The sequence below is a fragment of the Myxine glutinosa genome, chromosome 9, assembly GCF_964187855.1.
Source record: "Myxine glutinosa chromosome 9, kmMyxGlut1.1, whole genome shotgun sequence".
Classification (NCBI taxonomy): domain Eukaryota; kingdom Metazoa; phylum Chordata; class Myxini; order Myxiniformes; family Myxinidae; genus Myxine; species Myxine glutinosa.
In genome coordinates this window covers 113,366,003-113,380,148 of record NC_136269.1, presented here as the reverse complement: position 1 = coordinate 113,380,148, position 14,146 = coordinate 113,366,003, and the positions used below count along the sequence as shown (strand labels likewise).

At 39.9% G+C, this 14,146-nt stretch overlaps 2 protein-coding genes across 4 annotated transcripts in view; both read right to left on the bottom strand.

Moving 5' to 3' along the window:
* The window catches only part of LOC144893659 (uncharacterized), a 1,045,304-nt gene that overhangs the window by 443,139 nt on the left and 588,019 nt on the right, over positions 1 to 14,146 (bottom strand). The window lies entirely within an intron of this gene.
* LOC137435072 (endothelial PAS domain-containing protein 1) overlaps positions 1 to 14,146 on the bottom strand; it is a 125,888-nt gene that overhangs the window by 60,936 nt on the left and 50,806 nt on the right. For 2 of the 3 annotated variants that reach the window (XR_013624594.1, XM_068128483.2), the window contains exon 2: positions 9,933 to 10,123. The exons of the other annotated variant lie outside the window; for it this stretch is intronic. Coding sequence is in view for 1 of the 2 variants with exons in the window: in XM_068128483.2 (XP_067984584.2) it covers positions 9,933 to 10,123 (191 nt within the window). In the remaining variant the exon portion in view is untranslated. The remainder of the gene's footprint in view (positions 1 to 9,932; positions 10,124 to 14,146) is intronic. 3 annotated transcript variants of the gene reach the window in all.

Here is a 14,146-nt window from a genome sequence, read left to right as displayed (position 1 = left end):
CGTGTTTTATGGCTATGAGGTGTTTTAAATTTCGTGGTGGTGAGGTGTTTTTTATGTGTTTTATGGCTGTGAGGTGTTTTTAATTTCGTGGCTGTGAGTTGTTTTTGATTTCGTGGTGGTGAGGTGTTTTTAATTTCGTGGCTGTGAGGTGTTTTTAATTTTGTGGCTGTGAGGTGTTTTAATTTCGTGGCTGTGAGGTGTTTTTATTATGTGTTTTATGGCTGTGAGGTGTTTTTAATTTTGTGGTGGTGAGGTGTTTTTAATTTCGTGGCTGTGAGGTGTTTTTAATTTTGTGGCTGTGAGGTGTTTTTAATTTCGTGGCTGTGAGGTGTTTTTAATTTCGTGGCTGTGAGGTGTTTTTAATTTCATGGCTGTGAGGTGTTTTTAATTTCGTGGCTGTGAGGTGTTTTTAATTTCGTGGCTGTGAGGTGTTTTTAATTTCGTGGCTGTGAGGTGTTTTTAATTTCGTGGCTGTGAGGTGTTTTTATTATGTATTTTATGGCTGTGAGGTGTTTTTGATTTCGTGGTGGTGAGGTGTTTTTCATTTCGTGGTGGTGAGGTGTTTTTAATTTCGTGGCTGTGAGGTGTTTTTAATTTCGTGACTGTGAGTTGTTTTTAATTTCGTGGTGGCGAGGTGTTTTTGATTTTGTGGTGGTGAGGTGTTTTTAATTTCGTGGCTGTGAGGTGTTTTTAATTTCGTGGCTGTCAGGTGTTTTAAATTTCGTGGCTGTGAGGTTTTTTTTAAATTTCGTGGCTGTGAGGTGTTTTTAATTTCGTGGCTGTAAGGTGTTTTTAATTTCGTGGCTGTGAGGTGTTTTTAATTTCGTGGCTGTGAGGTGTTTTTAATTTCGTGGCTGTGAGGTGTTTTTAATTTCGTGGTGGTGAGGTGTTTTTAATTTATTGTTTTATGGCTGTGAGGTGTTTTAAATTTCGTGGTGGTGAGGTGTTTTTATTATGTATTTTATGGCTGTGAGGTGTTTTTAATTTCGTGGCTGTGAGGTGTTTTTAATTTCTTGGCTGTGAGGTGTTTTTAATTTCGTGGCTGTGAGGTGTTTTTATTATGTATTTTATGGCTGTGAGGTGTTTTTGATTTCGTGGTGGTGAGGTGTTTTTAATTTCGTGGTGGTGAGGTGTTTTTAATTTCGTGGCTGTGAGGTGTTTTTAATTTCGTGACTGAGTTGTTTTTAATTTCGCTGCTGTGAGTTGTTTTTAATTTCGTGGCTGTGAGGTGTTTTTAATTTCGTGGCTGTGAGGTGTTTTTATTATGTATTTTATGGCTGTTAGGTGTTTTTGATTTCGTGGTGGTGAGGTGTTTTAAATTTCGTGGTGGTGAGGTGTTTTTAATTTCGTGGCTGTGAGGTGTTTTTAGTTTCGTGACTGTGTTGTTTTTAATTTCGTGGTGGCGAGGTGTTTTTGATTTCGTGGTGGTGAGGTGTTTTTAATTTCGTGGCTGTGAGGTGTTTTTAATTTCGTGGCTGTGAGGTGTTTTTAATTTCGTGGCTGTGAGGTGTTTTTAATTTCGTGGCTGTGAGGTGTTTTTAATTTCGCGGCTGTGAGGTGTTTTTAATTTCGTGGCTGTGAGGTGTTTTTAATTTCGTGGCTGTGAGGTGTTTTTAATTTCGTGGCTGTGAGGTGTTTTTAATTTCGTGTTTCGTGGCTGTGAGGTGTTTTAAATTTCGTGGTGGTGAGGTGTTTTTAATTTCGTGTTTTATGGCTGTGAGGTGTTTTTAATTTCGTGTTTTATGGCTGTGGTGTGTTTTAAATTTCGTGGTGTTGAGGTGTTTTTATTACCGTACATGTTTTATGGCTGTGAGGTGTTTTAAATTTTGTGGCTGTGAGATGTTTTTATTACGTGTTTTAAATTTCGTGGTGGTGAGGTGTTTTTATTACGTGTTTTAAATTTCGTGTTGCTGAGGTGTTTTTATTGCGGGTTTTATGGCTGTGAGGTGTTTTTATTACTTGTTTTAAATTCGTGTTGCTGAGGTGTTTTTATTACGTGTTTTATGGCTGTGAGGTGTTTTAAATTTTGTGGTGGTGAGGTGTTTTTATTATGTATTTTATGGCTGTGAGGTGTTTTTAATTTCGTGGCTGTGAGTTGTTTTTATTATGTATTTTATGGCTGTGAGGTGTTTTTAATTTTGTGGCTATGAGGTGTTTTTAATTTCGTGGCTGTGAGTTGTTTTTAATTTCGTGGCTGTGAGGTGTTTTTAATTTTGTGGCTGTGAGGTGTTTTTAATTTCGTGGCTGTGAGTTGTTTTTATTTTGTGGCTGTGAGGTGTTTTTAATTTCGTGGCTGTGAGGTGTTTTTAATTTCGTGGCTGTGAGGTGTTTTTAATTTCGTGGCTGTGAGGTGTTTTTATTACGTGGCTGTGAGTTGTTTTTAATTTCGTAGCTGTGAGTTGTTTTTAATTTTGTGGCTGTGAGGTGTTTTTAATTTTGTGGCTGTGAGGTGTTTTTAATTTCGTGGCTGTGGGGTGTTTTTAATTTCGTGGCTGTGAGTTGTTTTTAATTTTGTGGCTGTGAGGTGTTTTTAATTTCGTGGCTGTGGGGTGTTTTTAATTTCGTGGCTGTGAGTTGTTTTTAATTTTGTGGCTGTGAGGTGTTTTTAATTTTGTGGCTGTGAGGTGTTTTTAATTTCGTGGCTGTGGGGTGTTTTTAATTTCGTGGATGTGAGGTGTTTTTATTACGTGGCTGTGAGTTGTTTTTAATTTCGTGGCTGTAAGTTGTTTTTAATTTTGTGGCTGTGAGGTGTTTTTAATTTTGTGGCTGTGAGGTGTTTTTGATTTCGTGGCTGTGGGGTGTTTTTAATTTCGTGGCTGTGGGGTGTTTTTAATTTTGTGGCTGTGAGGTGTTTTTAATTTTGTGGCTGTGATGTGTTTTTAATTTTGTGGCTGTGAGGTGTTTTTAATTTCGTGGCTGTGAGGTGTTTTTATTATTTGTTTTATGGCTGTGAGGCGTTTTTGATTTCGTGGCTGTGAGGTGTTTTTGATTTCGTGGCTGTGAGGTGTTTTTAATTTCGGGGTGGTGAGGTGTTTTTAATTTTGTGGTTGTGAGGTGTTTTTAATTTTGTGGCTGTGAGTTGTTTATAATTTCGTGTTTCGTGGCTGTAAGGTGTTTTCAATTTCGTGGCTGTGAGGTGTTTTTAATTTCGTGTTTTATGGCTGTGAGGTGTTTTAAATTTCGTGGTGGTGAGGTGTTTTATTAAGTGTTTTATGGCTGTGAGGTGTTTTAAATTTCGTGGTGTTGAGGTGTTTTTATTACCATACATGTTTTATGGCTGTGAGGTGTTTTAAATTTTGTGGCTGTGAGATGTTTTTATTGCGCGTTTTAAATTTCATGGTGGAGAGGTGTTTTTATTACGTGTTTTAAATTTCGTGGTGCTGAGGTGTTTTTATTACGGGTTTTATGGCTGTGAGGTGTTTTTATTCCTTGTTTTAAATTTTGTGGCTGAGATGTTTTTATTACGCGTTTTAAATTTCGTGGTGGAGAGGTGTTTTTATTACGTGTTTTAAATTTCGTGGTGCTGAGGTGTTTTTATTACGGGTTTTATGGCTGTGAGGTGTTTTTATTACGTGTTTTAAATTTCGTGGTGGTGAGTTGTTTTTATTACGTGTTTTATGGCTGTGAGGTGTTTTAAATTTCGTAGTGGTGAGGTGTTTTTATTACGTGTTTTATGGCTGTGAGGTTTTTTAAATTTCGTGGTGGTGAGGTGTTTTTATTATGTATTTTATGGCTGTGAGGTGTTTTTAATTTCGTGGCTGTGAGGCGTTTTTAATTTCGTGGCTGTGAGGTGTTTTTAATTTCATGGCTGTGAGTTGTTTTTAATTTCGTGGCTGTGAGGTGTTTTTAATTACGTGGCTGTGAGTTATTTTTAATTTCGTGGCTGTGAGGTGTATTTAATTTTGTGGCTGATGTGTTTTTAATTTTGTGGCTGTGAGGTGTTTTTCATTTCGTGGCTGTGAGGTGTTTTTATTACGTGTTTTATGGCTATGAGGTGTTTTAAATTTCGTGGTGGTGAGGTGTTTTTTTATGTGTTTTATGGCTGTGAGGTGTTTTTAATTTCGTGGCTGTGAGTTGTTTTTGATTTCGTGGTGGTGAGGTGTTTTTAATTTCGTGGCTGTGAGGTGTTTTTAATTTTGTGGCTGTGAGGTGTTTTAATTTCGTGGCTGTGAGGTGTTTTTATTATGTGTTTTATGGCTGTGAGGTGTTTTTAATTTTGTGGTGGTGAGGTGTTTTTAATTTCGTGGCTGTGAGGTGTTTTTAATTTTGTGGCTGTGAGGTGTTTTTAATTTCGTGGCTGTGAGGTGTTTTTAATTTCGTGGCTGTGAGGTGTTTTTAATTTCATGGCTGTGAGGTGTTTTTAATTTCGTGGCTGTGAGGTGTTTTTAATTTCGTGGCTGTGAGGTGTTTTTAATTTCGTGGCTGTGAGGTGTTTTTAATTTCGTGGCTGTGAGGTGTTTTTAATTTCGTGGCTGTGAGGTGTTTTTATTATGTATTTTATGGCTGTGAGGTGTTTTTGATTTCGTGGTGGTGAGGTGTTTTTAATTTCGTGGTGGTGAGGTGTTTTTAATTTCGTGGCTGTGAGGTGTTTTTAATTTCGTGACTGTGAGTTGTTTTTAATTTCATGGTGGCGAGGTGTTTTTGATTTTGTGGTGGTGAGGTGTTTTTAATTTCGTGGCTGTGAGGTGTTTTTAATTTCGTGGCTGTCAGGTGTTTTTAATTTCGTGGCTGTGAGGTTTTTTTTAAATTTCGTGGCTGTGAGGTGTTTTTAATTTCGTGGCTGTAAGGTGTTTTTAATTTCGTGGCTGTGAGGTGTTTTTAATTTCGTGGCTGTGAGGTGTTTTTAATTTCGTGGCTGTGAGGTGTTTTTAATTTCGTGGTGGTGAGGTGTTTTTAACTTCTTGTTTTATGGCTGTGAGGTGTTTTAAATTTCGTGGTGGTGAGGTGTTTTTATTATGTATTTTATGGCTGTGAGGTGTTTTTAATTTCGTGGCTGTGAGGTGTTTTTAATTTCTTGGCTGTGAGGTGTTTTTAATTTCGTGGCTGTGAGGTGTTTATATTATGTATTTTATGGCTGTGAGGTGTTTTTGATTTCGTGGTGGTGAGGTGTTTTTAATTTCGTGGTGGTGAGGTGTTTTTAATTTCGTGGCTGTGAGGTGTTTTTAATTTCGTGACTGAGTTGTTTTTAATTTCGCTGCTGTGAGTTGTTTTTAATTTCGTGGCTGTGAGGTGTTTTTAATTTCGTGGCTGTGAGGTGTTTTTATTATGTATTTTATGGTTGTTAGGTGTTTTTGATTTCGTGGTGGTGAGGTGTTTTAAAATTCGTGGTGGTGAGGTGTTTTTAATTTCGTGGCTGTGAGGTGTTTTTAGTTTCGTGACTGTGTTGTTTTTAATTTCGTGGTGGCGAGGTGTTTTTGATTTCGTGGTGGTGAGGTGTTTTTAATTTCGTGGCTGTGAGGTGTTTTTAATTTCGTGGCTGTGAGGTGTTTTTAATTTCGTGGCTGTGAGGTGTTTTTAATTTCGTGGCTGTGAGGTGTTTTTAATTTCGTGGCTGTGAGGTGTTTTTAATTTCGCGGCTGTGAGGTGTTTTTAATTTCGTGGCTGTGAGGTGTTTTTAATTTCGTGGCTGTGAGGTGTTTTTAATTTCGTGGCTGTGAGGTGTTTTTAATTTCGTGTTTCATGGCTGTGAGGTGTTTTAAATTTCGTGGTGGTGAGGTGTTTTTAATTTCTTGTTTTATGGCTGTGAGGTGTTTTAAATTTTGTGGTGGTGAGGTGTTTTTAATTTCGTGTTTTATGGCTGTGGTGTGTTTTAAATTTCGTGGTGTTGAGGTGTTTTTATTACCGTACATGTTTTATGGCTGTGAGGTGTTTTAAATTTTGTGGCTGTGAGATGTTTTTATTACGTGTTTTAAATTTCGTGGTGGTGAGGTGTTTTTATTACGTGTTTTAAATTTCGTGTTGCTGAGGTGTTTTTATTGCGGGTTTTATGGCTGTGAGGTGTTTTTATTACTTGTTTTAAATTCGTGTTGCTGAGGTGTTTTTATTACGTGTTTTATGGCTGTGAGGTGTTTTAAATTTTGTGGTGGTGAGGTGTTTTTATTATGTATTTTATGGCTGTGAGGTGTTTTTAATTTCGTGGCTGTGAGTTGTTTTTATTATGTATTTTATGGCTGTGAGGTGTTTTTAATTTTGTGGCTATGAGGTGTTTTTAATTTCGTGGCTGTGAGTTGTTTTTAATTTCGTGGCTGTGAGGTGTTTTTAATTTTGTGGCTGTGAGGTGTTTTTAATTTCGTGGCTGTGAGTTGTTTTTATTTTGTGGCTGTGAGGTGTTTTTAATTTCGTGGCTGTGAGGTGTTTTTAATTTCGTGGCTGTGAGGTGTTTTTAATTTCGTGGCTGTGAGGTGTTTTTAATTTCGTGGCTGTGGGGTGTTTTTAATTTTGTGGCTGTGAGGTGTTTTTAATTTTGTGGCTGTGAGGTGTTTTTAATTTCGTGGCTGTGGGGTGTTTTTAATTTCGTGGCTGTGAGGTGTTTTTAATTTTGTGGCTGTGAGTTGTTTTTAATTTTGTGACTGTGAGGTGTTTTTAATTTTGTGGCTGTGAGGTGTTTTTAATTTCGTGGCTGTGGGCTGTTTTTAATTTCGTGGCTGTGAGGTGTTTTTATTACGTGGCTGTGAGTTGTTTTTAATTTCGTAGCTGTGAGTTGTTTTTAATTTTGTGGCTGTGAGGTGTTTTTAATTTTGTGGCTGTGAGGTGTTTTTAATTTCGTGGCTGTGGGGTGTTTTTAATTTCGTGGCTGTGAGTTGTTTTTAATTTTGTGGCTGTGAGGTGTTTTTAATTTCGTGGCTGTGGGGTGTTTTTAATTTCGTGGCTGTGAGTTGTTTTTAATTTTGTGGCTGTGAGGTGTTTTTAATTTTGTGGCTGTGAGGTGTTTTTAATTTCGTGGCTGTGGGGTGTTTTTAATTTCGTGGCTGTGAGGTGTTTTTATTACGTGGCTGTGAGTTGTTTTTAATTTCGTGGCTGTAAGTTGTTTTTAATTTTGTGGCTGTGAGGTGTTTTTAATTTTGTGGCTGTGAGGTGTTTTTGATATTGTGGCTGTGAGGTGTTTTTGATTTCGTGGCTGTGGGGTGTTTTTAATTTTGTGGCTGTGAGGTGTTTTTAATTTTGTGGCTGTGATGTGTTTTTAATTTTGTGGCTGTGAGGTGTTTTTAATTTCGTGGCTGTGAGGTGTTTTTATTATTTGTTTTATGGCTGTGAGGCGTTTTTGATTTCGTGGCTGTGAGGTGTTTTTGATTTCGTGGCTGTGAGGTGTTTTTAATTTAGTGGCTGTGAGGTGTTTTTAATTTCGTGGCTGTGAGGTGTTTTTAATTTCGTGGCTGTGAGGTGTTTTTATTATGTGTTTTATGGCTGTGAGGTGTTTTTAATTTCGTGGGGGTGAGGTGTTTTTAATTTCGTGGGGGTGAGATGTTTTTAATTTCGTGGTGGTGAGGCGTTTTTATTATGTGTTTTATGGCTGTGAGGTGTTTTTAATTTCGTGGTGGTGAGCCGTTTTTATTATGTGTTTTATGGCTGTGAGGTGTGTTTAATTTCGTGGCTGTGGGGTGTTTTTAATTTTGTGGCTGTGAGGTGTTTTTCATATCGTGGCTGTGAGGTGTTTTTATTACGTGTTTTATGGCTGTGAGGTGTTTTTAATTTCGTGGGGGTGAGATGTTTTTAATTTCGTGGGGGTGAGATGTTTTTAATTTCGTGGGGGTGAGATGTTTTTAATTTCGTGGTGGTGAGGCGTTTTTATTATGTGTTTTATGGCTGTGAGGTGTTTTTAATTTCGTGGTGGTGAGGTGTTTTTATTACGTATTTTATGGATGTGAGGTGTTTTCAATTTCGTGGTGGTGGATAAAGTAAATATATTTTAGGTGAGGCTAAAAGGGAGAAAATGTGATGTCTTAATGCTTCAGTCACATTTGGCTCGGCGGCCGTAGGGTCTAAATAATCTACGGCCACTAGCAATTATAGGGCGGCCGCAGTATTTCCACGGTCACACAATGTAGCAGTCACATATGTTTTTATTTTTCGGGTAGCCGCACGGGGTATTTAGAAATTGTGGAGACCGAAAACGTGGGGGTGCCGTACGGTCTTTGATTTGATGTCGCACGGTGACCTTAGGGCGTCCCTGCGGCGGCCATATAATTTTCAAGGCAGACGCAAGGTAGCCTCAAGGTGCCCGCAAGGCAACCGCAGGGCGGCCCTAAGGCGAACGTGCGGCCAGACGGACGGTAACGAGTGGGTATATATACCAGTTATTTTTCATATGTATAACAGCACTTACAGTTGTCATGGCTATGGCTTGTCGAATTGCTACGGCCAACCTAGAAATGAAAAAAGTTATAACTCCGCGCTATAATTCCACGGCGACCCCTACGGCCTGTAAAAGATAGCCATACGCCCTAGGGCCACCCTGAGGCCACCTCAGAAACTCTGCGGCCGCCGCACGTTTCTGTCAATTTAGGGGGGATACGGCCGCCGTATCCTAGCCGTAGAGCAAATGTGACTTATGCTTTATACACCAGAGAGTGGCGTTGTTGGACAAGCTTGGTAATGGACAGAGTGCGGCATCAGTAGGCAGATATTATGGCATAAATGAGTCGACTGTGCGTTACGTTAAGAAAAAAGAACAAAGCATAAGCGCAAGTGCCCCAAAGAGTGTGAAAGTGTCATTTGTGACTCATGATCCCAAAATGGCAAAACCCTTAAGCCTGTGGATCAAAGATCAGGAGCAGAAAAAGGTTCCCCTGAGTGGCCATATGGGAGAAGTCCTACATTTATAATGACATTGTACAGTAAATATATTAATCACAAGTTTATTGCACTTTTACATCATTTATTAAGTTCAAAATATGGTTATTTTTGTGCGTTGCAAACCAGTCCCCCTTTTTCCCATGAGCCTCTTCCAGTCTTCCATCTCTGCAGACCTTGATGGAATTATGAGCTTGTCAAACACTTGGAATATGTCCTTCAATCCTGATAAACTTCACACACTCATGGTCTTTCTCCGAAAGGACCGTCTGGCAAACCCCACCATCTACTTTCTAAAAATCCTCTTCAAGAAGCTCAATCACTCAAACTTTTGGACCACAATATCAGCCATGATCTTCCTTGGTGAAACCACCTCTAAGTTGGTCTTCAAAGCCAATCTCTGACTGGGCTTTCTCCATCATGCAAAGTCCTTCCTTGGCAAACCTGAACTATTCTCCACCTACAAAGCCTTCAAATGCAGCTTGATGGAGTACTGCTCTCCCCTTTGGGCTGGAGCGTCTGCCTCACAACTCGCTCAGCTTGATAAAGTGGAAACCAAGGCCTTCAAGATCATTAGAATCTCCAATGATGAAGCTCAGTCTATGAGCCTATCATCTTCCCATTGCAGACAGGTCTGTGGCCTCTCTCTTCTACTGACTCTTTTCTGGTCTTCCACCCTTTGCTTTTTCTATACTCTTCTCTACCCCCCTTCCCCCCCCATGTTATCTCTCCCCAAGTCCACCTCTTTCCAACTTTCTTCTCCTGATCTGTTCTTTCTTCCAGCTCCTCCACGAGCCCCAACGACCCAAAAAAGTGCTTAGTATCAGTATTCGTGGTTTCACCATTTGCAGCGATCTCAGGGACGTAAGCCCCACAAATGGCAAGGACTTACCGTGTTGTGATAATTGGAAGTATTCTCAAAAGTAAAATAATACTAACAACACCAATGCCAACAACATCAATAATGTAGCAACTCATGTCTCATCTCAGGGATAATACAGCATCATATACATAAAAAATAAAAATAAAGACCATATATACTTAGGTATCTGACAAATAGATATTTATGCTTAATAAAATAATTTAAGGTTAGCGAGCAATGATAAGGACATTGATTCGCCAATAAATAAAAAATTAAGCACCTGTGGGTAACAGACCACGAGTACGTAGGTAGCTGATTGCCAGTCTCATAACTGAAGCCTTATCAAGGCTGGCAGAGAGGCCATGTGTTATGGGAAGTTCCTGAGCCAGTTGTGCAAACACCTGAGTCTCCTTGCTGCGTCGATATCTCGCCGCATCACGAGACTTCTCTTTACGTCGCTCAGATGTTCCTCTATAAAGCAAGAATAATATAAAGGTTCAAGAGGAATAAAGAAAAATCAGACAAAAATCGTGGTAAAGGAATATATTTTGGAATAAAAATTAGTGACGAGTGCAGCAGGGAGGGAATTTAATTCCATCATTCTTTGCAATTGACATAAATGTCCAAAATAAAGAATAAATGATGGATTGATCAAATTTTACCGACTAAGATTACCTGCTCCTTCAGGAAGCAAAGTATGGTATCAATACCCCCTTCCACGAGCAGGGATCAATGGTTAAACCACTTGGATTATTCTACATGTACAAGCAAAAATTGCAATTCGTCTACCCACCCTCACGGAGAGAAGGGGTGGTATTTTGTGTGGATGACCTGACCCTGTTTACCAAGAGCACGAATACAAAATTTGATGGAGATCGGATATGCCGTTTTCGATTATATAAGGTTCAGATTATACATACATACATAAAAACATACATACATACACACATATATACACACATGCATACATACATACATACATACACACATACATACATACATACATACACATATACATATGTACATACATGCACACATACATACATACACACATATGTACACACATACATATTTACATAATGCACACATACATACAATACATACCGACATACATGCACACATACATACTGGCACACATACCATACATATATACACACATACCATACATATATACATACATACATACATACACACATAACATGCATGCATACACACACACACACACACACACACACACACACACACACACACACAAACATACACACATGCATACATGCACACATAATACACACACATACATACTCACATACATACATAGATACATACATGCATACACATACATGCATACATACATACATACACACACAAACATATTTACATAATGCACACATACATACACACATATGTACACACATACATACTTACATAATGCACACATACATACATACCTACATACATGCACACATACATACAGGCACACATACATACATACACACATACATACATACCATACATATATACACACATACATACATACTTCACATGCTGTATATACACTACATGACCAAAAGTAGGCGGACATCCCTTCTAATTAGTGGATTCAGCTGTTTCAGCCACACCCATTGCTGACACGTATATATAATCAAGCACACAGCCATGCAATCTCCTTAGACAAACATTGGCAGTAGAATGGGCCGTACTGAAGAGCTCAGTGACTTTCAACGTGGCACCGTCATAGGATGCCACATTTCCAACAAGTCAGTTCATCAAATTTCTGCCCTGCTAAAGCTGCCATGGTTAACTGTAAGTGCTGTTATTGTGAAGTGGAAACGTCTGGGAGCAACAACAGCTCAGCTGCGAAGTGGTAGGCCACACATACTCACAGAATGGGACCGCTAAGTTCTGAAGTGTGTAGCACGTAAAAATCATATGTCCTCGGTTTCAACACTCACTACTGAGTTCCAAACTTCCGCTGGAAGCAACGTCAGCACAACAACTGTTGTGTTCGTCAGGAGCTTCATGAAATGAGTTTCCATGGCTGAGCAGCCGCACACAAGCCTAAGATCACCATGCGCAATGCCAAGCGTCACCATGCGCAATTTATGGCATTAAATAAATCTGGATTTTAGGGTGGTCCATGGTGGGGTTGACCCCCATGCATTTGCTTTCTTTTCCGAAACTATACACAAGTTGGATGAAACTTGTATCCACAACCTTCATCACTCGCAATGAACTAAAGTTTGTTCACGGAATTTTAAAAAAATCAGGGTCTATAGGGATCTAATGTGGGGTGTGGAGTCTCTAGACGCCCTTGAAGCTCTTTGGCCGGTCAATCTCTCTTCCGCCACCCAGTTGAACACTTCTTCTCTCTGCTGGGATGCCGCGGCAGTGCGCTATTTATCGGCATGGAGCGGTATTGATCCCCGGTATTTTTTAAAGGCCTTCACTGCCCCCACCACAATTGTGAGTGAATGATGAATGGTTGTGTGCTTGTGGCACCATAGGTCCATTATTTTGCATCAAGTGCTTTTCCTTTTACCAGATCGAGAAGTGTATTTATTTATTTCCCTGCATTCATGTCTATATGTCTGTCTCTGCCTCGGGATTCTATGTTTTTTGTGGTATTGTGGTCTCCTCTTTAAATAAACTGTTATTCAGTAAATACACATGTGGTATGGTGACCCGACATAATCATCCTCACGCGTGAAAATTGTTTCGGCTCGATTTTGAGAAAATCCCTGGTGGACATATAAACTGGCAAAGTGAATTCGTTTTACGAGACCAGCAGTATTCCGGCCATTCCGACCTGTGAACTGGGGTAAATCACGCTAACAGCTTGGGCATGATCCCCTTTTATTTCGGCCATCTGCCCAGGACACCACTACGGCACAGCGGGTCCGCGTTAGCAGTCCGTCGATGCGACAGTATTATTGGCAATCACCAGACTAGATGTGAATGGATATTTTGAGATGTTATAAAGTAAAGGACAAAGGGCCACAGTTTCGCATTAATACAAAGAGCTTCTACCTGAATACAAACAGCCCTGAACTACCTCGGCTGAGAGGGAGGACGCCACTTGGAGCGATGCAACCACGGGGATGTCCAGCACACCCCAATGGCCTTCAAAAAAACTATCCAAAAACGGCATCACGCCATCTCCAAAGCATGGCAAAGTTGAGGGGGGGGGTTGAGGTCCCTCCTGAACACACACCAATAGTACATGAACACTCTGGAGTGCCCTCTTTTTTGAAAATTTAAATATGGTATCCCTACTTTCGCGGGCCAGCTGGGACATGTGTTTCACGAGTACACATTGATGGTGCATCGGAGCCATTGTCTGCAGTTGGGAGAATTTGTCGAATGGATGAAAAGGTCTGGACACGTTGAACAGGAGGTCCAATTTGGTCTGTGTGTCAAGTGTGGTGGCAAATTGGCCCAGTAGTTCTGGCATGATTTGTGTTTCACACACACACACACACAAAATACTTTTATTTATAAGATTACATACCAATAATCAAGCATCACATTGGGACCCACACAATTTTGAACTTTCTTTTTTTCTTCTTTTTTTTTGTATACAGAATCGAGGCTCGTGAAAGTGATAACTTGATAGTGATAGTGATAAGTGATAAGTGAACATAGTGATATAGTGAATATAGTGATAAGTGAACTTAATTCCAGTGATAAAAGGTCAAGAAGTGCTCCACATCCCTCTATCAGTGCTTTGCGTGCAATGGGTAACATATTAAATGCTGGGTAAACCATTGATGCTGTTTTTTTCACAGATTGGTCCAGATTTTAATGATGAATCTGGCGGCAAGGTGTGTAGTGATTTACAAATTGTGCATTAGACAACACCATAGGTTTTCTGGTGGCATCTGATGGTACAGGCTGGCATTCAGGTTAGCCCAATAATTTATCTCATCATTTGAAGAGGTGGTTTGACTGATATCAAATGCTAGGATAAGATCATTATGCCTAATGAGATGATGAAATCAGTCATCCCCTCTGGCCCAACTTCATTTTGGATGACAACACCCATCATGCCCAAGTTTGCCCAAGTTTGCCCAAGCTTGCCAAGTTTGCCCAAGTTTTCCCAAGTTTGCCCAAGTTTGTCCAGGTTTGCCCAAGTTTGTCCAGGTTTGCCCAAGTTTGTCCAGGTTTGCCCAAGCTTGCCAAGTTTGTCCAGGTTTGCCCAAGCTTGCCAAGTTGCCCAAGTTTGTCCAGGTTTGCCCAAGCTTGCCCAAGTCTGCCAAAGCCCTCGCCCTCGCCGAGATCCCTCGCCGAGATCACGGCGAGGTCACGTCTTTTCGAAGCTGTTCCATGCGCTCACGCTTTCGAAGCTAAGTGATCCTTCTCAATTGTGTTTTTGTCGAGACTGTATCTATCTTTCGGTGTATGTACCTATAGCGTATCTTTTGGAAAATTTTCGGTGCTAATTTTTCGTACATGTATACACAATCGTCGGTTAATGCGTATCGAGTATTCTGAGGC